Genomic DNA, 24,201 nt, shown 5'->3' with positions numbered 1-24,201 from the left:
GAGTATTTAAGGGTTAATTAAAAAGTAACCAGTTAGGAATAGAGTTGTAATTCCTTTATTAATTAAGTTCCTCTGGCAGCGTTTCTCAAATTATCACACGTGTGTGTGTTGTATCACGGTGAAGTGATTAGAATATTTTGTAAACTAGACACCTAGTGATTAACTAATTAAGTGATTAGCTCTGGGTTGTTATTATATTGTTGTTGTTAATTAACTACTGCGGCAAGTACATTTGTCAGCGTTAGAGTTAATACAGATTCCAAAGAGTATTGTGTTTTTTAGTGAACTAAACGTACTACAGATATATATTTATATCAGTTCTTATCTCTTATTTCTCCTAGAGCCGGGCCACTCGGGTTGTAGCCTGCCCGATACAGAGAGATCTAATAGATATACAGTTAGGAGAGATATTTGGATAATCGTGTTTTATTCAGTTACGGGTATTATAGGATCCCCGTGACAATCCATTAGGTTCATCAATCTAATATTACAACAAGTGTTTTACAATATGCATTCTTTTGAGTCGAACAACGACAATTTTGTAAACTAATATTACAAAAAATTACCGTAATTTGCTTAAACAGATGATATACCCAGACGATGCCTTATTGAAAAAAAATGTCCCAAGTGTAATCATAGCCGTTCCACAGGGAACCCAATTTTATTTATTATTTATTCCTAAGCTGATTGTTTTCTAAATAGGACACAAAAATAGTTTCTTTTTTCTTGTTATTTCCAAAATACCTTTCTTCTTACGTCAAACAAAACTGGAATTATTTACAAAATAACCCAACATTTTTGTAGGAGTATGGGACGGATTGTAGTTCCATGATATTGCATTGAATTTGAAATCCTAATAGGTTCATACATATTTGGAAAGTGCTTGAATTTGGGCGATTCAAATGAAAAGCACTTATATTTGTTTATTATTTCACATGGTGACTATAACAGAATAAAAAGTTACTATTGGTCTTGGTAAAGGGAAACAACTCGTTTTATTAACTATATATTTGTCCCGATACGCGATATGCAGTGGAAAGCGATCAAAGATATACTTTTTTTCAAACAGTTAATAACAGAGTGTCTTTCAACATAACGTCTTCATATTATGCTTTGTATAGCATTTTTATGACGTTAAAATTATTATTTTATTTTTTCTCTAATACTTTGGTCACACTACACATCTGCCACTGAAACCCATGTTAAATTGTCCAACTTCAAATGATGATTGCCAATAGAACGGGGTTTTGTTGGCACTAACAACATACACCATTGCGAACATACATTATATAAGTATTTATTTTCATTCCAAAATTGAGAACATTTCTGTCTGAGTTTCAGTAGTACTGGTCCAAACAGGTGGTTCATTGACCGATTCACTGCGGCTGTCTCTTGCGCTATACACCCATGTCCCAAAACATCAATGCACAATATTACAAAATAACAAGGGCAAACTGCAGCCAGAAGGCTGCTTACAATTAAACATACATATGGTTTTAATTGTTCACCATTTCCTAGAAGTGAATATGTAAACCATAACTCATGGGCGTACATAGGATTTTGAAAAGGGGGGTTCCAATACATAGGATTTTGAAAAGGGGGGTTCCAAAATAGATTGCAGAGATATTGGGCATATATTTCTATGTTGAGTAAATATAATAATGTTAGATATCAATGTCAGATATATTAAATTATAAAAAAGCGATTTCGGGGGGGGGGGGGGGTTCGGTCGAACCCATCGAACCCCCCCCTATGTACGCCCATGTAACTTGTGTCACAATTAGGAACTATAGTTGACCGTGATCAATGAACTCTCACCTGGAATGAATTAATAAATGAATGGTTAACGACACCCCAGCACGAAAAATACATCGGCTAACTATGGTAAATGCAAAACATTAAATGATGGACCACATCAATATAAAAATTCAATAGTCAATCTCACCCGGAAGTGATCTGTGTAGTGAGACCTTTGTAAAGATGTTATATTTTGTTGGGTACCCAGCCATGTTGGCATGAAGTGCAATGAAAAGTCTGCTTTGAATTTGCCCATGTTGGTGTTGGTGTCCCTTACAGTGATTTTAAATATATTAACCAATATATATTTTCGACTTGGCAAGATGATTGGGACAGTGCGGTTGCGAACAAGCTTCATTCTGTCAAGCACGTCCTGGGAGAGTGGCAGTGCGGGAAGTATGAAGTAGTTTTGTCTTGCCCGTATCGGCCATACGTATTTGACGCATTCATTGATTTTATAGCCGTGGTCACATAGCCGTTAGTGGACGTAGTTGAACGTACCGGCATCAGTACCGTACCGTATTTGTCCTTGATGCTAACTTGGTATTAACTTGGGTGAGTCGTGATTTCCGATTTAATTTTTGGACATATTCAAAAGAGCGGTACGTTAGAGGCTGAATTTGCATCCGTGAGGCTAACGTACTGTGGCGAAGTATAATGTAGTATAACGTACCTAACCGTACTCTAGCGTACTTTGATCCGCACAAAACCAATATCTGACCAGTTTCACGGCCGAGAAGAGGTAAGTACGTTCAATTACGGTCTGTGCTACGTCATGCTACGTAAAAGTACGCTGTACTGCGGGTGTCAGTACGGGTCCCCATCACGGTAGACTAAGTTACAGTACGTTGAACTTCGTTAATAGCTACGTTACGGTACTTAAAAGTACGTAACAGTACGCTATTGTTACGGTATTATTACGTTCAATTACAGATAACTAAGTAAAGATAAGTACAGTAAAGCACAGATTGCTAGGGCCGACATACGGCCCAGACAGGGGGTATAAATATGATGGTCCACCACATCCTGGTCAGTCGAGCCTAGAATTTCCTAGAAGTCAACATGGGTCACAGAAGACAGCTTGTGAACCTCTTTGCCATGCAGAATGCTGAGCTTTTGGGTCATGTCCGCGACCTCAGACAGTTGGAGGAAGACCGACAAGAGAGGCATCAGAGAAGGTGGTGGACCAGAGACTGGTTGCTGAGAAGACCCATCCATGGCCAGTACGATGCACTCCTACAAGAGCTGAAGATAAAGAATCCTGAGGCCTTCAACCACTTCCTGCCGATGGACATGGCGTGCTTCCATTACCGTCTCACCAGGGTTGAACACCATCTCAACCCGACCCCGAGCAACTGGCGCCAACCTGTGTCTCCTGGACTTAAGCTCGCCTTGACGTTGAGGTTCCTGGCAACTGGAGAGTGCTACCGGTACCTGATGTACAGTTTTCGTGTTGCACACAACACCATCTCAGGGATTGTCTCCTCCGTTTGCCAGGCTCTTCTCGATGTCTTGGAAGCTGCGGTTATTCAGACACCAACAGAACCCCAAGAGTGGCGGCAGGTGTCAGACCGATTCCAACAGAGATGACAATTCCCACATGCCTTGGGCGCTCTTGATGGCAAGCATATTGCTATCAATAAACCCCCCAGATCGGGCTCCACCTACCACAACTACAAGGGGTTTTACTCCATTGTGTTGATGGCGTTGGTAGATGCGGACTACAAGTTCCGGTGGATACAGGTTAGTGATGTAGGCTCCAGTTCCGATGGGCAGATATGGAACCACTGCGAGCTGCGCCAAGCCATAGAGGACGGTGTCATCGGCATCCCAGATGCAGATCCACTACCACACGATGATGTGGACACCCCATTCTACATCATCGCTGATGATGCCTTTGCCATGAGGACCTGGATGATGAAGCCATTCGGCCGCAGGGGTCTCGACCACGATGAGCTGGTCTTCAACTACCGCCTCTCCAGAGCTCGTCGTGTGGTGGAGAATGCGTTTGGGCTCCTTGCAAACCGCTTCCGTTGTCTGCTGAGCACCCTGCAGGTGGACATAGATACAGTGAACCTCATAGTCCGGACCTGCGTAGTCCTTCACAACTTCTTGCGGGAGAGAATTGCTGATGCCCATGTGTTGGACCAGGAGGATGCCAACCACAACGTTGTCCCTGGTTCCTGGCGCGACAATGCCAACTTGCTGGACCTCCACCAACCTCAGGGTGGTAACCGGGACACCGCGGATGCGAGCTCCAGCGCATATACCTGAAGCACTACTTTGTGTCACCGGCGGGATCAGTGGCATGGCAGGATGCCAATCTGCGCCAGTACTGAGAGGAGAGGGAGTCTAGGGGAACGGTCCTTCTAAGGACCCTTGTAAGTACCCTGGCCAGAGTGTATTGCACTCAGGCCACTATATCCTCCCAGATGTTTGTGTTGTACTGTGTGTTAATTGTTTGTTATTGTTTGTTTGTTTGCTTGCCAAAATAAATAAGGCAAAAATAATTAATAAAGAAAAAATTAATATTAAAATAAAGATGAAAATAATTCGAGAATAATAAAAGCGCCAAGGGTTGAATTGTTTATTTATTTTTAACAAACAAACAAAAAAACACAAAAAACAACAACACATAAACATTAGAGCATCAGAAGTTGCTTTATCCTTCTGGGAGGATCTGGCAGGGTACTTACAATGGTCCTTAGAAGGACCGTTCCCCTTGGGTACTTACAAGGGTCCTTAAAAGGACCGTTCCCCAAACACCTGAGACTACTCAATTGCCAACAACTCCCCAAAAGAGTACGGAGTACTGCCCTGCAGGGGTGCACTGGCAGACCTCGCCGGTGGCTGCGCTGGCTGCTGCTGCGCTGGTGGCAGCTGTAAGTTGTGCTGCCAGTCTTGCAAAATCCCCTGCGCACACTGCTGTTGCTGCTGGGCGGCAATGTTGCTGGCCAAGACAAAGTCTCCCTGTGGCTGCAAGTGGCGACGACTCTCAGCAGCCTTCCTCCTCTCCCTCGTCTCCGTCCTCGCCTTAACCAGACACTGGTTAACCTCTAGCTGGAAGGTGTCCCACGACTCCTCATCTAGTTCACCAGCGGCCAAGCCGATCATGCAGCCGAACGCAATGTGTGCGGTCTCCTCCTGCAATGATACAAAACAAGAAGAATTTCAACATATTAGAAATTATTTCTCAAAATTAGCTTTCATAACAAATTACCGTAAAAATTGGCAAAACATTTGGTCATAAAATTAAAATGTAAAATTAAAATTTAAGAAAATTATCATTTTAAAATTTTGGCAACAAATTAACTCCACCCCCCCCCCCCCCCCCCCCCCCCCACTAACAATTAAAAGCAAAGAATTTATTATTACCACATTTACTTGCCCCCGCCCCACCCCCAATAAACAATTTAAAGGCAAAGAGTTTTGGACAAACATTTGGAGCTACCATTCCCCCGCCCCGCCCCCCCCCCCCCCCCAAATAAAATAAAATAATCATTTAAATAAAATATGATATTAATATTAATATATTAATTTAATATTTTATTTTAATGTTTTAGGTTTTTTTTTATCTTCTCCATGAGTTGCTGCTGTGCCTGTATCTGAGCAGCGATACGCTGCTGGTAGTACTAAACCAAATAACTTCCGGCTGGGTCAAAGTTCGAGGTGCACCCAACTTTTGATAAAGAAGTGAACACCACAAGTCCTGTGATTGGTTATAAATGTGAGTGTGTTGGTTGTAAAAAATAATAGTTTTATCTGGGTAAAACAAATATGCAATTTTATTTCATCTAGTACCAATGTGTCAAGTTGCCTTGTGCTTGAAACATGTATGGGGTACCTGTGAAAAAAAGTACTCGAATTTTGTGCGGAACTAGGGTAGTCATAGACACTACCCGTTATCTCAGAAACGAGCAGCTTGACCCCCATTTTTTTCTGATTCACTTTAAGTGTGAGGGGTGGTAGTATTTATATCCGTGGCGTTTATGTCGGTTGATACGTTGCAGGTAGGAGTTTTAGCCACATATGTTACTATTGTCGTCTATGGGATTTGATTTGGTACTATACACCCTATAGCACATATTCAGTGCATAATAAAAAATATTATGATTTTGTCATTTTATTTAATCAAACTATACTGGTTGATTAATTAGCCATCACTCGACCATGCAAGTTCACAATGACCTTGACCTTGACAATAATCTCTGTACATGGCTCTGAATGGAGTTTGAATCAAAGTTAGCACTGAAGAAAAGTTGGTTTTGGCCTATAATTCATACTGTATAGATTTCAATAATTTCTTTTTACATGGTATTTGACTTGCCATATACAACTGCACTTAAATATGGTATTATATATAGGCAACCTGAACTAAGATTTTAATAGCAATTTATTTTTATATTAAAAATAGCATGTGCGAATAGTGGGTTAATGTCTTTAGTTTCCATTAACATTGTTAATTTTTTATGTATGAAATTCTGAAAACTCAAATTTGTAAAGAACTTGATTTTTATTGTCATTTTCACATATTTATAGGGTGCTAAGTTATATTTTAGACAAATTTGTAGTTTTATGCAAAATTTAAAGTAAATTTGAAGAAAAACTTTACCAAAAACATAATTAAATTTGTTGTCACTATTGTGCCTTCTGTTCTTATTTGTACATAACAATAAGGTTGTTAAACATATACTTAGATCTCCAGATCATTTTTTTCTTTCTTAATAATCACTTAGTTAGCTCTCATGAAAAGTATTTTGAGTTTATACTAGATTCAGAACCAGTTTTTTTCAGATTTGATTATCTACCTTGGATTAAGTTGATGATTTATTTTATTGTTAAAGCTGTATTACCTAATGTTACTAGCTAAATAAAATGCTGGATTACAGATTGTAGGAATACATCTAATATACATATTGTATTCATCCGGATTAGAAAATAATGCAAGAAAACAGATGTTCGGGTAATTTTGTCATTCAAAAATAGTTTTTTTCAGTAATTAATCAAAAATAAATGTGTGAAAGCTGCATGATAATTCCAGATATCACAACTATTAAAACCTCCAACTACAGTAGGCTATAAATAAAATTGTCAGGAATATTGGTGGCTGCCAATGGTTTTGATGGTTCATTATGAAAATCAGCATGGCCGATGGATTTAAAATTCCCACACCTGGTAACTTGAAGACACCCACACCCAGCATACAGGATTTCCTCCCAACACTAATGTTCAGGACATCAAGTCATTACTTCATACAGGTACAGTCATGTTTGTGTTTCCTTCCTCAGACAGTGTATTTTTTTAATACTGATATTTCTTTGATGTGCCTGTTAAGGTCTTCATAATCTAGGGGTCAATCAAGTGCATGTGTTTTAATGGAATTCTTTAAAGGTGTAGAGATACTCTGACTATCTTTGTTGTCTCTACATATATACCTGAGTACACACACCCAACTGAAAGTAAATATCTTCAGGAGTTTTATTTTAAAACATTTTGTTGTTTAATATGACATATTGCATTTGTACAAAACTATATGCAATATATATGCTTTTTGAGGTGTACATTATATTAGGTTGCACTGTAGAAACAACAGTTTCAGTGAGGTTGTCAGTTTATGTCAGAATACACCAGACCCTGGTTGTCATAAAGACACATAGCTGGACACTTTTTGAAAAATGTATGTTATCAGTATAGGTAGTACTAAACCAAATAACTTCCGGCTGGGTCAAAGTTCGAGGTGCACCCAACTTTTGATAGAGAAGTGAACACCACAAGTCCTGTGATTGGTTATAAATGTGAGTGTGTTGGTTGTAAAAAATAATAGTTTTATCTGGGTAAAAACAATATGCAATTTTATTTCATCTAGTACCAATGTGTCAAGTTGCCTTGTGCTTGAAACATGTATGGGGTACCTGTGAAAAAAAGTACTCGAATTTTGTGCGGAACTAGGGTAGTCATAGACGCTACCCGTTATCTCAGAAACGAGCAGCTTGACCCCCATTTTTTTCTGATTCACTTTAAGTGTGAGGGGTGGTAGTATTTATATCCGTGGCGTTTATGTCGGTTGATACGTTGCAGGTAGGAGTTTTAGCCACATATGTTACTATTGTCGTCTATGGGATTTGATTTGGTACTATACACCCTGCTCGATAACCTCCATGACTGTGGAGGTAGCTGTAGCTGTAGCGGTCTTCCTCCTCTTGGAACAGACAGGGGTGCCGGTGCCCACTGGCTCCTCCTCATCATCACATACGTCACCCGTCTCCTCTGTCTTCTTGCCCGTCTCCTGGACCTGGCCCTGCCCCTCAGTAGCCACAGCGTCGAAACGGTCGGGATGGCGCTGCTTCAACTGCTGCAAGAGTTGAAATATAAGAACATACATACTTTGTTTAAATATTCAGTTCAATTAACATTTCACAAATTAAAATGTTTTAATTGTGTTTTGAACCTTTTTAATTCTATTTTAATTATCCTGTGACTGAGTGAGTCAACGAGTAATTAAGCGAGTCAGTGAGTGACACAGTGAGTGAGTGAGTGAGTCGGTCAGTTAGTGTACTTACGTTCACCCCACTCCTGATTGGCACCCTGTATACGTGGGAAGACAGAAACGCCAACTTCCTAGTGATCCACTCCTCCCTTGGCGTGTGCTTCTTCCTCCCACTGCCACTGACGTCCCGGGTGGCCTTGCCGAACGTGGACCTCATGTTGGCAAACCAAACGGACAGTCTGGCCCGAGTAGACGGGCTACCTGCAAAATATAACAAGGGGAAAATTACACAATAATTACGCCAAAATATTACAATAATTACATAAATCAAATTGCAAACATTTTTTACTCACCATCACTCTCCACGATCTCATGATCCTCCACACACTTCTTCCAGAGCACCTCCTTGTCTCCCCACTTGATAAAGCCAGGGTTGTTCTTGTCGTACAGCTGCGGGTGAGCTTCCACGAACTCAAAGACAACCACCTCCTTGTGTTCAGACAGCTTCAGACTTACACGCCGGGGGGTCTTGGCCTTGGTCACCTTCTCCTGCACAGGGTCTTGGTCGAGGACAGTGTCCTCGACCTCTACACCGGAGAGGGACGGGGGTGTTGACAACTGCACAGTTCCTAGTACCACCTCATTTGGGGTCAGCAGTGAGGCATCAGCTTCTTCACGTTGAGCACCAGCAGCAGCATTCTTCTTGGACTTCTTAAGCGACTTCCTTGGTCCAGGCATGTTTCAGCCACAAATGTAGACAAATTTAACAGAAAAATATCAGATATCCTGCTCTGTTTGAAAAACAAGCGCACAATGGCCGTTCCACGCCGCATGCAGGATTTTAGACTCCGTGGGTAGTTGCTAATTATAACGTCGTTGGACCTTCTTTAGTGTAGTCTAGCGTATTCTAGCGTAGTATAGCGTACATGCTACCGTAGTCTACCGTACTCGAGCGTTGTCTTACGTGCCACTCCGTACTTGTCCGTGGGCGAGCCGGACTCTTAACTAGCGTAGTCTAGCGTAGTTTATCTTACTTCAACGTGGTGCACCTTACTTTAACGTATTTATCCGTACCCTTCGGTGGCTCATCAAGCAAAACCTGCCGTACCTTAACGTATTTCAACGTAGTTTAACGTACTTACACCACGTTTGACCCACGGTAATCTATCCTACGGATCACTACGTCCACTAACGGCTATGTGACCACAGCTTAAAGAAGGACCCTCCTCAATGTGAACATTGTCAGTGTACACTGACTGTACACCACATTTCGATAGAGTGTAATCATCTGAAGCCGACGAGAAATGATATATTTAGCAACAGAAATGTTTTGGAGTCTTTTAAATCGGCTCTTTACATTGTGTTTTTACATAATTGTATAAATAATCTTTCCATATACTTACCATTTTGTGACAACCAATAACCGATGTGTATTTTTGTGCTGGGGTGTCGTTAAAACATTTATTCATTCATAAAATTTTTGTGACGACAGGCGATGTAGTAATGCATTCCATTTTAGTACCATAGTAGTTTTCATAGCAAACTGTTTCATATGTGCTTTTATTTACCTGTCCATAACGGCATCTATAGACGTACGGGCTCCCATATTTCTAAGGGCAGGCTGGTTTTTGCCCTAATTAAACAGAAATGCCCGAATCTTGATAACAACATTTATTCATATTAGTATTACTACAAAATAGCTATATCGGATTGAAAACGAATCACTACAAATTGTTACAACTAACTTCGAGGGTAGAAAATACATAAATAAATATTATGTCTAATGATAACACAGTTTGCCAGAATATCTCTATGACGTTTTTCTCCAGAACTAGGGAGAGAGGGACAACTATCTCGTTGTCTTATGGATAACGGCCATTTTTAGCAGTTCTCGTGAGTGGTTGTTATTTAGAGGTTCGTTATGTTATATACAGATTATAGGGCTGTGCGGAAAGCATAATGCAATACAAAAGGTAAGTTTATTTTAAGACTTAAGTATAGACATCAGTGTTTCCAAAAAAAACATATTACTATAGGTGAAATTTAAAGGATTCTACTATAGTTTCAACATGTGGCGTATTGTCTGTATACACAGGCAGTACTCGCACTGAGGAAGTAGGTCCTTTAAAATAAATGAATTTGTTAAATGTGTATTGACACAAGACCACCTCATCCTTCTTATACCGCCTGTGGGAGAACTGTCACTGTCATTCTTCCAGGACTGGCTTAACAAAATTAAGCGTATTCGCAACCGTACCGTTCCAATTATTTTGTCAAGTCGAAATATTAGTTAAATATGTTATTTAAAATCACAGATGGGGACACCATCATTAGAATGCGGCGCATTCAAAGCAACCTTGGTAACAATCTGCAACATGTCTGGGTACCCAACAAGATACAACATCTTTATTGGCAATGGATAAAATGACACACTTTTATGTCACCATCTCAACCAAAGGATGATCCAGCTTCATATTGCTTGGAGATACAAAAGTGGGTTTGTCAAAAAATATGCTTGGATGAACACGAATCCTTAATCTCTACCAGACCTTTAACGAGTGCCCAAACGTCAACAGTACATATGAATGCCGAATCCGGCAATCAAAATTAGTCTCATGGGGGAAATGTAGCCGAAGCCCCATAATTCCCATCCCGAATGTAAGCCCGGTACCTGTCTTGCATAAATAACTGCATCTGAACGGTCTTTCTTCAGATGTACAATATCGAATACAAATATACTAAAGTAGACAATGAACGTTTTCACTTCTTAATTTTACGTGTTAAAATCGACAAATTCAAATAAATATTATTTTGTTTGGAAAGGGTAAAGTTGGGGGGGGGGGGGGGGGTTGTTTAACGACATCAAAGATAAAGCATATGGATTAAAAATCATCCGACCCTATACAACCGTAAATAAAATGTGTTAAACAAAACATATCCTATCCTTCCTTCCATCTGCTGTTGGATGTCTAACATTTGGTAATTTTGACATATAATCTTAGAGAGGAATCGGGTGCATGTGCAGGGGAAGTGTATTGAAGGTCGAAACCCTTACTTACCCAAGCTTAAAAAAAATTGAAATGTATTTTTGGGGGAAGTATGGCCCCATATAAATTTCGCTCAACACAGTCTATAACCCCAACCCCGCTGAAATCCCTGCACACGCGCCTTGGAAACCCGCTACATTTTTTTTTAGCAAGGGATCGTTTATATGTACCATCCCACAGACAGGATATCACATACCATGGTCTTTTTGTATACCCGCCGATGGGGATCGATCCTAGACTGACGGCGTATTTTCAAAAAACACCTTTTTAGGTCTAAGTAATGAATAAAAATAATATATAGTCTTGAAAAATGTTACGTAAATCGAACACAGTACCCTCTTCCTCTACCCCTAGAGCGTTACGTAATAATAACGCGTATGCCAACAGCTGGCCACTGTCAAAATTTCAAGGCAAATCCCCCACTCACCGACCCCTGGAAAGGCGTTGTACCATACCTCTATGGATATAAATATGTTTTCGAGATATGAGACGACCCCTCAATCAAGACAGTTAAATTTGTTAAAAAATTGCGAAATCTCACGTGATCTCTTGTTGGGGAATTCTATACTTGTGATAAGCCAATGAAAACCGAGATCGGTACGAGCCCGTCAAAAGTGTCACACTTTCAAAATACTGGCTTTGTTTTTGACCTGGATAAGCCAGCGTAGTGAAACCAATGCGGAGTGCGGCGTCATATATGCACCAAACGTAATTGGATTTTCTGTTCTATATGCTTAAATAATAAAAATATTCCAGGGAATGTAGTTTTAAGATAAGTAAACAAAATATCACATTTTTATTTAATATTTAATTTAAGTCTACTGTTTATTTTTACGCACACACGCATTTTGAGTGGTAAAGTAACAGATAATTTATTTTGTCAAACAACCAATGACGTTTTCACATATTAATTAAACGGACATTTTGTATTTCGTGGTCATTATAATGTGTTTTCTGCTAATAGATCTGCCACGACTATTAAAAATACATTTTAGTTCCATTCTCTTTCTTAGAATATCTATACTTTTATATATTAAATTTGCTTCTGGTCATCTTAGTATTTGTTGTAGCTGGAATTTTTAATCTCCACTTCTGGTAACTGATTGTATAATGTTACTAACTGAGATGCAATGTTAATTTTATATGGTTGATTAAAAAATATTAAAACAATTACTGAATATATAACAATTGCCATGCTACTGTGGTGCTGTTATAGTGTATGTCCGACGCCATGTACGTCCAACACCATAAAGCCTGTTTATTTTTTCCAATTTTGAAGCAAAGTATTGACATTTATGCAAAACCAGTGTGCATTTAGGAGACATTATTTATAACTAGAGCCAGTTATGAATATCAGTATTAATGTTTTATCCATATAAGTGGATTAAGAGGAATTTATCAGTGTGCAAAAGGCAACTTCCCGCCAAAAGTGTTCATTATGTTTTAAAAGGTAAATATTATACTTGCAGCTAACTGTTCATCTCCATAACAAAATAACAAACCCAGTAATTGCATTTAGTGCCAGAATTATACAAATTGAACATTTGCAGAGGATCACAACTAACATGGTAAATGTGACGTCACATTTGAGGAAACCACTTTTACATTCATTGGCAGCACTTTACTATTTTGAAATTTTCTAGTTCATTTTACAGAAATTATGTGTGGAATCAATAAATATAAAGTTACTTATCACAAATAAATGCAAAAATATAAAAATATGTCTCTTGCACCTTGTTCAGATCCCTAGTCACTGGGGGCTGCCACAGCTACAGTTACTCCCATCTTATATGCCTTTAATTTTAGAATAATGAATTTTTTCTGTGGTGCTGTCATCTCAGTCATACATGTAGCTAGTGGCAATTTTTCTTGTGTCACTTGTCATTTGTAGATGTACACTAGTCACAAGGTGGCCACTTGCCCCCCCCCCCCCCCCCCCCCAACCCTCACCCCATGTAGTCATAGGTGTTACCTTGAATTTTTGAATGGTTTTAATCTTAATTTACACTGAACTATTATCCTGTTCAATTATTTAGACCCAAAGTTTTTTGCAAATGTTACGTTTATTTGATATTCGATATTTGTTTTCTTTGCATTTACATGAAAACAAACCCAAACCCCGACAGGTTTTATATACAAATCATCATATAAAATGCACGAAGTTGACTTAATTCCACTTTTTAAAAATCTCTGTGTGTTCGGAATGCACGTTATTTCTCCTATAAATAACTACGGTCATTTGCATATCAAAAGATTGGGATCTGAGGCTACGTGAAGGCCATTATAGCTTGTTTCATTAAATCAAGGTTATTATTGTTTTGCAGTGTGTAACAGCATAGTCTAATCTTTCCGTTAAACATAGATGTAAACAAACAGAACATGTAACCCTTTCTTGTAGGTGCATTATATTTAATCAATTTAGCTAATGTATTATGTATTTTTATTTTATTATATCAATTATATATTAGCATACCATACCTAACTTAACACAACTGAGGTGTAGCACAGTAATAAACACAAATCACCTCACACACCGCAGGAATGTGCTTTCCAAATTTATAAATAAATTTAATGCAGGGCCGGACCCAGAAGACCGGGGGGGGGGGGATAAAATGTCAAAGGCCACCAACATCAAATAATAATAAACATATTATTTAATTTGCCTCTAAATTGGGAACTCATACGTATATATATATATATATATATATATATATATATATATATATATATATATATATTTAGTATTTATGGTGGTGCTAGGGGCTGGGGTTTGGGGGTGGGGTGTTACATTTGTAATGCGAAAAACCAAAGGGCTATTGTTTGGACTCGTATGGGTTCAACCACTTTTTCATCCCGCAGACACAGCCCTGAATGTCCAAAATACGATAGCATTGCTTGGTCAATAGCATCATTATTTCGATCTATGACTGCACGTGCTATTGTAGCAATGTGTAAGCCACGTAAAATACAAGTTAGGTAGGGTATATAAATTCATTGAAAAAGTATTAGTCGACATTCTTGTTATTGTTATTTGAGGAAAAATATGGGTAAATCGAAAAACACTTCAGTTGATGTAAAATCGTGTATTAAGAACGTTTTCGATTATTGTGAAGATGAATATCAGCGCGGTAGACCTAGGTATGCTTCTTATCGAATTGTCGATCGAGTTGCCGCTGCACTTAAAGTTTCGGTTTCAACAGTAAAAAGAACTGTGAAAAATCTAAGCTCTACGAATCCGAGCACAGAAATCACTGTTAAAAAACGCGACCGAAAACTCATCGATTTATTTGATAAAGATGTTATTAGACGACGAGTATACAGATTTTATAGAGAGGGCGAATTACCTACATTACATAAGATTAACGTGGCTTTAAGGGAGGAATGTGGAATCAACATATCCATATCAACTTTACGAAGAACACTCCATGACCTCAATTTTAAATACCAACATATGTCTACAACCGGAAAAGTGATTTTTGAGGACGCCAATATATCAGACAGGAGACTGTCTTATCTCCATGAAATATCCAGTTTACGAGAACAGGGGTATTTAATAGTGTATCAAGATGAGACCTGGGTGAATGTCAACCACACAACATCCCACCACTGGACAGATATCCACCCGGGCACAAGTACCGCCAATCACCTGCCGAAATCAGACGCTGCTGATAGAGTTCCTAAACTCTGTTCGGTGACTGGGAAGGGAAAAAGACTTATTGTTTGTCATGCTGGCTGTGATAAATATGGATTGATAGATGGCTGTGAATTGATCTTTGGGGATAAAAAACACAGACGGAGACTATCATGGTGAGATGAATCATGACAATTTCATCAAATGGTTTGAAGAACAACTTATGCCTTCTCTACCAGAACCTTCTGTTATCGTCATGGATAACGCAAGCTACCACAACAAATTAACTGAGATTACACGATGTCCTGCACTAAACGCTAAAAAGGAAGAAATTCAGTCATGGCTACGAAACAAAAATATACCTTTTGAGAGTAACATGACAAAGCCAGTTCTTTATGAAATTGTGAAAAGTAACAAATGTGCACAGCAATTTGTTACTGATGATATTGCTGAACGCCATGGGCACTTGTGTCTAAGACTGCCGTCAAGACATTCTGAACTCAATCCGATAGAACTGATCTGGAGTCAAGTCAAAGGGCACATAGCTCGTCATAATGATGGTAAAATGACCACGGTGCGGAGAGAATTTGCACATGCATTGAACTCTGTCACACCTACACACTTCTCTGACGCAGTTAAACATGTAATAAAGATCGAAGAAGATTTTAGAAAACAAAATAGTTTTATAAGAAATAAAATACCCCCTGTGATAGTCCCCCTTAACGAAGATAGTGATGAAGAAATGAGTTTGTCGACTGATTAAGTTATTTCTCCATACCCATCAGGAGTATTACTTTAATGTATGCATGAATTCTTTAACACCAAAAACAATTTATTTCCATATCATTCACTATCAAACAACCTAACAACCTATAAACTAATCGACTAGAAATGCATATAGACTACACATACATACGAGAGAAATGTTTATTTAACGACACACTCAACGCATTTGATCTACGTTTATGTGGCGTCAGACAAAACGGTTAAGGAGCATTATGACAGTGAGAAAAACTCGCTACCGCCACATGGGCCACTGTTTCCGATAAGCAATTTTGATAAGCAATAAGGGACGTTTTATATGCACCATCCCATAGACAGGATAGCACATACCACAGCCTTTATACATCAGTTGTGGTGCACAGGCTGGAACTAGACACAACCCAATGGGTCGACCATGTGGGATCGATCAGTCGACCTACCATGAGCGAACGCTTTACCTCTGAGCTACGTCCCGCTCCATATACAAAAGAAGCCTTAAGTGGGGTTGGGGTTGTGCAGAGGGTCACACCTCCACCAATCGCATGCATACCATATTCTTCTCTCTCTCTCTCCCTATAACCATATAACCATAGATTAAAATATGTTGAGTGCGTCGTTACATAAATGACGTCTCTCTCTCTCTCTCTCTCTCTCTCTCTCTCTCTCTCTCTCTCTCTCTCTCTCTCTCTCTCTCTCTCTCTCTCTCTCTCTCTGTATGTATGTCTCTCCCTTCAGCGCGCGCGCTTGTGTATTCCACAATATAAATATAATATTTGATACAGATTTTTTTTTCAAACTGAGGTTTTGTCACTTGAACTCCCCACCTGAATCCGCGCCTGCTTCATGTTTACAGATATTTTCTTAAATATAGGTCATACTACGATTTGTGCGGATAGGACGATAGAACCGAACATTAGTTTGAAACGCACTATAGAATGATGCTTTTGATATGGAAATGACCTTAGTTATTTATAGGAGAAATAACGTGCATTCCGAACACACAGAGATTTTTAAAAAGTGGAATTAAGTCAACTTCGTGCATTTTATATGATGATTTGTATATAAAACCTGTCGGGGTTTGGGTTTGTTTTCATGTAAATGCAAAGAAAACAAATATCGAATAGGAAATAAACGTAACATTTGCAAAAAACTTTGGGTCTAAATAATTGAACAGGATAATAGTTAAGTTTATGGCTAATATTTAGTTTCTTTCAAACACATACCCCCCCCCCCCCCCCCAAAAAAAAAAAAAAAAAAAACATGGCCAAGAGGGGAGGTTAATCATCCCCATCCCCTGACCCCCCCCCCCCCCCTCCTGTAATGCACCTGGTAATTGTTTTTCATTTTCTTCAAACAAAAATAATAAATCCTAACTCAAACTGTGTTTTTGTTGTTAATATCATCTTGTTTGTTAACTATAATGACTGTTTTTCAAACCTTGTAAAGTTGTATTTCACACGAATAAGTCCGACACCAAACATGTTTATCTGTATTGTTTTAGTGTGTGATTAAAACACAAAGTTTTTACATCTGATATACAGATAAACCTCTACCCTATAGGAATAGGGCACAATATTTCTAATATGCTCCCACACATCACAGATAATTAGATATAACCATGTATGGGTGAAAAATTGCAGTTCGTGTGCATACGGCCGACACCATGCATATTTTCCCCTGTACACCTAAAGCGACATAAGGATGGAATAAAGTTTATATATAACAATGGTGCCTTAGTTGGTTCTTACAATGTATAACAATAAAAAGTTGTGGAACGTGTTGTACATTTGTGTAATGCTTGGCTGAAGTGTCTGACATGTACGTACGATACCACGGAATTGCCCAACAATGCATTAGTTGAAAATATATTACAATGACAACAAAATTAGGTATGTCCCTTTAACATATTAGTGTTTGAAAAAAACATCATCTTACCAATGTATCGGCCATGTGCATTTCGCTTTGGATTAGGACCCATGGCACAGAAGTCTCCACACCCACATGGACAGAGGTCAGGGTGAATTATACCAGCAGGTCCAGGACACCACACGTGATGGGCTCCAGTCGGTCTAGGGTTGTGACAGTCTGTAAATTAAATAATTGTTTTAAAGGTTAAAGTTGCAATAATGTCGGTTCCCGCCAAAAACATTTATTAATTTTTGCTTTGAAATATAAAGTTTATACATTCTGATATATGCCTATAAAACTTGCAACCAAATAATTCCATTTATTAATAGAAAAAATTAGTATTTGGGGGATCTTGATAGTGTGTCACACGCATTAACTAGTCACATCACTGTTTTATGACAGACAGAAAAATTCTTTATTTACGTCTCACCTCGTGTACAGATTAAAATAAAATAAAGTTTTATGCGTACACATTCAACACAATAAGAGTTTTGTCCATAATTCGTTGCAGACAAATGACAAATAAACAAAGATGGTGACCGTGCTATATTTAGACACAAAGTATTCGGGATACCCCTCTTGCCGTACAGTATAAGACTTTTAAAAATTATTATAAAATATTGTGTGTGATCGATTAATTTGTAGTTATTTATTAAAAATAAATGTGAAGATAATAAATTATTCTAATTTCAACTTTGACATAAGACATTTAACTTTATTTTTGTTAATGTTACGATAACCTGTAACAACAATCTCAACGACAAAATCGCTATCCGTATCTCTGCAAGTTGATTTAATAGTGGAAATATGAAAAATGACCCAAACTGCAACAGAGGATTTATTTCTGTTTTCATTTATATAAAAAATATATAATCACATAACGACTACAAATGCATATTTTTCTAAAACAATCCCAGCGCATTACATGTTTTTGTTCTCTTCCTACTGCTATTGTTGAAACTGTAGACGGTACTTAAAGGGTCAGTGTGAACGTTGCAAAATGACCATTCATCTTTGTTGTGAAATGTGAAGATTGTACCATAAATTACATCACAAAAGGTTATAGTATTGCTAAATTGTAATAAGGGTGACCGATAGGTCAAAACATGATGTCACAATTTGAATTCTATCTCCATATTAACAAAGAACAAGAAGCTAATAGATTGTTTGCAAATATTTTTTATATATATATTCCATTATATTCTCCGCTGTTATAGACTGATAGCTGCTATATGCAGGTGACTGTTAGACAAGTTTCGACTGTACATGTATAACTGTTGAGATGTAATTGTTCAAAGTGAATGATAGGGTTGATTTGAACATCACTTAAATGGCATTAGATGTTAATAACAGAGGATACTAAAATGAACGGAAAAAATATTTTGTTATGACGCACAATATCAATAGCAACTATTAGTATTAAACACCAATAACTGACAACAGACGCATATAAATAAATTATGTATAATTATTTAATATAGGATTCATATCATTAGCCATGTAGCGGAAATTATTTCTATAACACCACATATACTATATTTACCATAACCAATCCATTTTCTATCCTCACATATCCCTGTTGTGGCATCTGGATTTGTACTTGTGCAGTATTGCCATTCTCCACAATCAGACTGTTTACGACATATTGCGTCCTGAAAAGTACAAATACAATTATGCTAAACTCCAAGAGCAGAATATTGTCTTAGCACATTTAATTAGCACGCTGTATATGCATAAAATCGCAATGAGAACGTCTGTGCGTTGACATATTTTGGAAGACACTCCATAATGACAGTAAAGTAGTGAAAAGAGCAAACGTCTTGGACTATAATAGTATATATAACCAAACTAGGTCTGTATTGTTTAATGAACCACTTGAGCACAGTGATGTATTAATCATCAGATATTGGATATCAAACATTTGCTCATTCTGAAATTGTCTTAGAGAGGAAACCCGCTACATTTTTCCATTAGCAGTAAGGGATGTTTTATATGCACCATCTCACAGACCACGGTCTTTGATATACCAGTCGTAGTGCACTGACTGGAACGAGAAAAATAACACGAAGCGGATCGATCCTGGCAGTATAACCAATGATGGCCTATCAGTAAGAGACGAGTTATGGTGAATCAGTATCTGGATTCCATGGTGACATTTCTGTAACGTCAACTCGGTGAGTTAAAATACCACGTGTAACAATAGTTTGATGAATTATAGGTTATAGTGTTTGGATACAATAATGACCAAAATATAGCTATTTACCCAACTGGGCGGTAAATGTAATATCAGTCACCATGGAAGTACCCAACTGATTTAAAGATTCACCTTAGGTGTTGTCTTAGGCACCCCTGCTGTTGTTTCTGGTGGTTTAGCAGTTGTCACCGGTGGTTTTGCTGTTGTTACTGGCGGTTTGACGGTAGTTGCCGGTGGTTTGACTGTTGTATCATCAGGGTATACACATTGTCTTACACAGCCAACAGTACAGCAAATCTCACCTGGAATATATTATTATGGAAAATGCATATTCGTCTGACTCGTGGTAAAAAAAACCGGAGATCTCAGATGGTGAGACGTGTTCACATTATGTCAACAATTCGCTCACATTTTGTCAACAATAGCTTTAAAATGTTTTAATTTTAGCCTATGGGTTAGACATTCGTGGCACAAACCAAAGCAGAGTTATAGAATCTATGCATTATGTTAAAGTTATTGCTTACACTTACAAGGTGGTCTGTGTGCTGTCGGTCAAAACATCAAAGTATACAATAGCCATGTATTCCACGAGTAAGTTTATGCAGTAACTGACTTGTATAACGCCCTATAGTCCGTCCCACGGGGATCGCATGTTTTTTCATACTATGTAATTTGCTACAAGTTTGTAAATTGCACACACAAATTGTATATTTTGGGAAATCAGTACAAAGTGTGTCGGGCGAGTGTGGTTGAGCTCTTAGTCAGATTATTTGTATGACAAGAGTTATAATTATAAAATAGTGGTGTAAATTAATTCAGCTTTCACACTTTAGATTACCTCGTAATATTTGTCATTTCTGTTCGGTGTTTTAGGTGTTTAATAAGGCTATTTAGGCTAGATAGCAATATGATTTATATCTGTATTGTATACGTTTATGTGTATTGTCTTTTGACACTTTAATAAACAATTAAATCATCATGTAAATCTTATAAACATGATTTTTTTTTTAATGAACGCTGTTCATACAGTGTGTAAAGCGATTTTGTGGTTCACAATTCCATTCAGTTCTTGGTATTGTATTGGTTCTAAATATGACGTCATCACGATTTGGCAAACATACAAAATGACACCGCGAAAGAGTTAAATTTGTAACATTACAGATTTTGTGAACAGAATAAACTTCTTTTTTTTTTTTTAAATTGCCTGTACTTCTGCCTGTTTCTGTCTATCTTTGTATCTTTCTCACTCACTAGCCCCTGCGCGTGCTGTAACCTCACCGTGGTGCAGGGGTGTAACATTCTCTTTGAGAATGGCCAATACAGCACAAATTGAAGTTTAGAGTAAAATTCGGTGTCCGTAAAATTCTGTGATATTTGTATTTGTATTTTTGGCACAGTTCTTTACACTGTTTTTGTTTAAACCTTGAATTTCTATATTGATGTTGATCATCAATTTATTTATGTGCATTACCATAGTTTGACACCCAATAGCCGATGTATTTTTCGTGCTGGGGTGTCGTTAAACATTCATTCATTTATTCATTCATTCTCACTCACTAGCTCTAACACACTCAGAATATATTCAATACATGTCTATTGAGATAAATATAAGAAAACGTTGCATATAAAGAAAGAAAGCAATAATATGAACGTTCTTGTCTGTTGCTGCTGCTGATGGTGATGATTATGATGATAATATTGATTATGTTTATGATGATGATAATGGTGATGATGATGAAAATGTAATATGATACATAATCACAATAAACAAAGTTACCTCGATAACAGTCGTCATTAGTTTCACACTTTTCTTCTTAACTGTCGCAATCGACCGGAATAGAGACCAGACAGCGGCCTGCAGTACAGAATATCTAGATTTATAACATTACACCCTTAACGGAGACAAAGCAAACAAAATATAGGCTACATGTATTGACAGAAACAATACGAAAAAAGAAAACATTAACATACGTATATGAATAACAGAAAGTAAATGATATAATGAACGTTGATGTATTTTGCTATCCCCCGTTACCGGGTCCTTCCCAACATAACTAAATGACTGATAGTTGATAAACCTAAAGTGATACATAAATAGCAAAGCTAAAGTCTGACACGTTTCACGCTTTCGAGAGCAAAACAATGATTACATGTTAACTAGACTGTGTTTGTAATTATGTACCGACCTCGGTGGTGTGGTTAAGCCATCGGACATAAGGCTGGTAGGTACATGGTTTCGCAGCTCGACACCGGCTCCTACTCAGAGCGAATTTTAACGACTCATTGGGTAAGACCACTACACCCTCTTCTCTCTCACTAACTACTAAAGTACTAATCAAATTTATACCCAGGTGATTTTCCAGTCTTATATATTATTTATGAAAATCTCTGGAATAAAAACCATAAAAATGTGTCAGTATTATTATGACCTGTTATGGTATTCAAATAACTGGTACAAAAAATGACAATAAATGACCTAATATAGATAGAAATATCAGATGTATTTACCATTTTACTGCAAAACATATATAATTTGAAACGGACTATAACTCCCAGGTTGACATCTATAACAGGTCATTTATAGTAATTTTTTGTACCGGTTGTTTGAATACCGTAATGATAATACTGACACATTTTTATGGTTTTTATTCCAGGGATTTTCATAAATAATATATAAGACTGGAAAATCACCTGGGTATAATTTTGATTAGTACTTTAACAACTAACCCACTGTCCTGGACAGAGAGCTAGATAGCCGAGGTGTGTGCCCGGGACAGCGTGCTTGAACCTTAATTGGATATAAGCACGAAAATAAGTTGAAATGAAATGTAATTATGTATTACATAGCGAGGCCCTCCGCCATGACTGGATAAGGACAACCGAACACGGGACCATTTTCGTTCGGCTTAGTCGGCGATATATTATTCTGTAATTATCACCTTAATCCTCGACAGCCAGACCACACGAGACAGGCGCGCTTCGCCTGATGACAATTCATTCATCTTGAAAATACTATCGCATCGACAGTTTCATCAATCCTCACGGGTCGAGTTTGAGAGGTGCATAAATCTATTAAATCTTTATGCTACTCTCAGCATACTAAGTTCAAAACATATGTAGTTCATTGCGTTAATTTTAAATAATTATATAGGTGTAGAGTAGGGATTTCTGTATTTCTTTGGGAACGCATTCAAAATTATTAATGTCGACATAATATATTTACTCTTTTTGACCTCCAGTTTAAAATTTCGAAATTTTTATTATAGTTAGGTTTTTCCTGCCCCGAGTCAGACCACCGATTATATCGGAGGCCGGACTGGGGATAGGCGTGTTCGAAACCATAGAGGTATGTGAGCACGTTTAAAACATATCTAATCTAATCTGTAGTTCCTTTCTTTTATTTTCGGCGTACCGTTCAAAAATGCGCCCAATTTCCTTCATTCAAATTGCACACCCTTTCCCTTTGGCATTAATCCTACGGGAAGGAAGGAAATGTTTTATTTTACGACACACTCAACACATTTTCTTTACGGTTATATGGCGTCGGATATATGGTTAACGACCACACATATATTGAGGAAGAAACCCGCTGTCGCCACTGCACCTGTTACCCGCTCTGGTCGGGCTGCTGGTGCTCTCTGCTGGCGGTCCCTTCTCCCACCCACCCCAACCCTTTCCTCTCCTGAACAGAGGAGCCGGCGAAGGCCGGCAGCTGCGCCCATGACAGGCGTGCGCTACAACAGCTTGTTCTGAATGTGCACGTAAATCCCTCTGACCTGATCTTCCATGGCGGACCAAAGAATTAAGTCGAGTTTTACGAATTTTCGAAGTTTTAGTTTTCTAAGGCCGTTATTACTAGTGTGTATAGCAATATAGAAGGTTTGACTATATATATATTATACTGTAAGCAAACATACTTATAATTTATTACTGAGTAGTCAGTGCAAAATACACATATTGGTATAGCTCGTTTTCATTATTAAAAAAATGTGATTACTTACGTGCTATTGTCTGTGATAACAAACACATACACACGCAGAAAAATAAACTTTTCATGTTGGTTTTTATTAGATGTAGATGCCGCCCTTCTTTAATATCTGCTTTATATAGACCTTATACTCACTTCACTCGCGTCGTTTGATTGAAAGCGGTAAACGTCGAAAACCAGCTGCGAGATTGTGATAGATTGCTGAGACGTAAATAATGAAAGGTGACTCTAAAGGTGAGATGTCAATTTTAATGATAATTTATGAGGTTATTGCGTCAAATGTATCAAATTAGATCTTTTTGTACGAAAAAAAGGAGAAGATCACAGAAATGCAAGGTCCTTTCTAGCTAGAAAAAAAGAGATATTTCTAAAAGAAAAAACAAACAC

General features: G+C 38.0%; 2 protein-coding genes across 2 annotated transcripts; one reads left to right on the top strand and one right to left on the bottom strand.

Annotated features, from left to right (window-relative positions):
• Window positions 1-3,498: 3,498 nt before the first annotated feature.
• On the top strand, window positions 3,499-4,071 carry LOC121370079 (putative nuclease HARBI1). The gene has a single exon (XM_041495180.1). It carries the CDS (start codon window positions 3,499-3,501, stop codon window positions 4,069-4,071), a length of 573 nt encoding a protein of 190 aa, XP_041351114.1.
• A 3,771-nt stretch (window positions 4,072-7,842) lies between these two features.
• LOC121370542 lies at window positions 7,843-23,904 on the bottom strand. Its single transcript, XM_041495845.1, has 7 exons — window positions 23,828-23,904; window positions 21,604-21,681; window positions 19,959-20,128; window positions 19,176-19,284; window positions 17,660-17,809; window positions 8,358-8,545; window positions 7,843-8,149 (listed from the first exon to the last, which is right to left on the bottom strand). The coding sequence occupies exons 5-7, from the start codon at window positions 17,700-17,702 to the stop codon at window positions 7,931-7,933; spliced, it is 450 nt and encodes a 149-aa protein (XP_041351779.1). The 5' UTR covers window positions 17,703-17,809; window positions 19,176-19,284; window positions 19,959-20,128; window positions 21,604-21,681; window positions 23,828-23,904; the 3' UTR covers window positions 7,843-7,930.
• Window positions 23,905-24,201: the final 297 nt, after the last annotated feature.

Source organism: Gigantopelta aegis, chromosome 4, assembly GCF_016097555.1.
Source record: "Gigantopelta aegis isolate Gae_Host chromosome 4, Gae_host_genome, whole genome shotgun sequence".
Taxonomy (NCBI): domain Eukaryota; kingdom Metazoa; phylum Mollusca; class Gastropoda; order Neomphalida; family Peltospiridae; genus Gigantopelta; species Gigantopelta aegis.
This window is presented reverse-complemented; position numbering and strand designations above follow the sequence as displayed.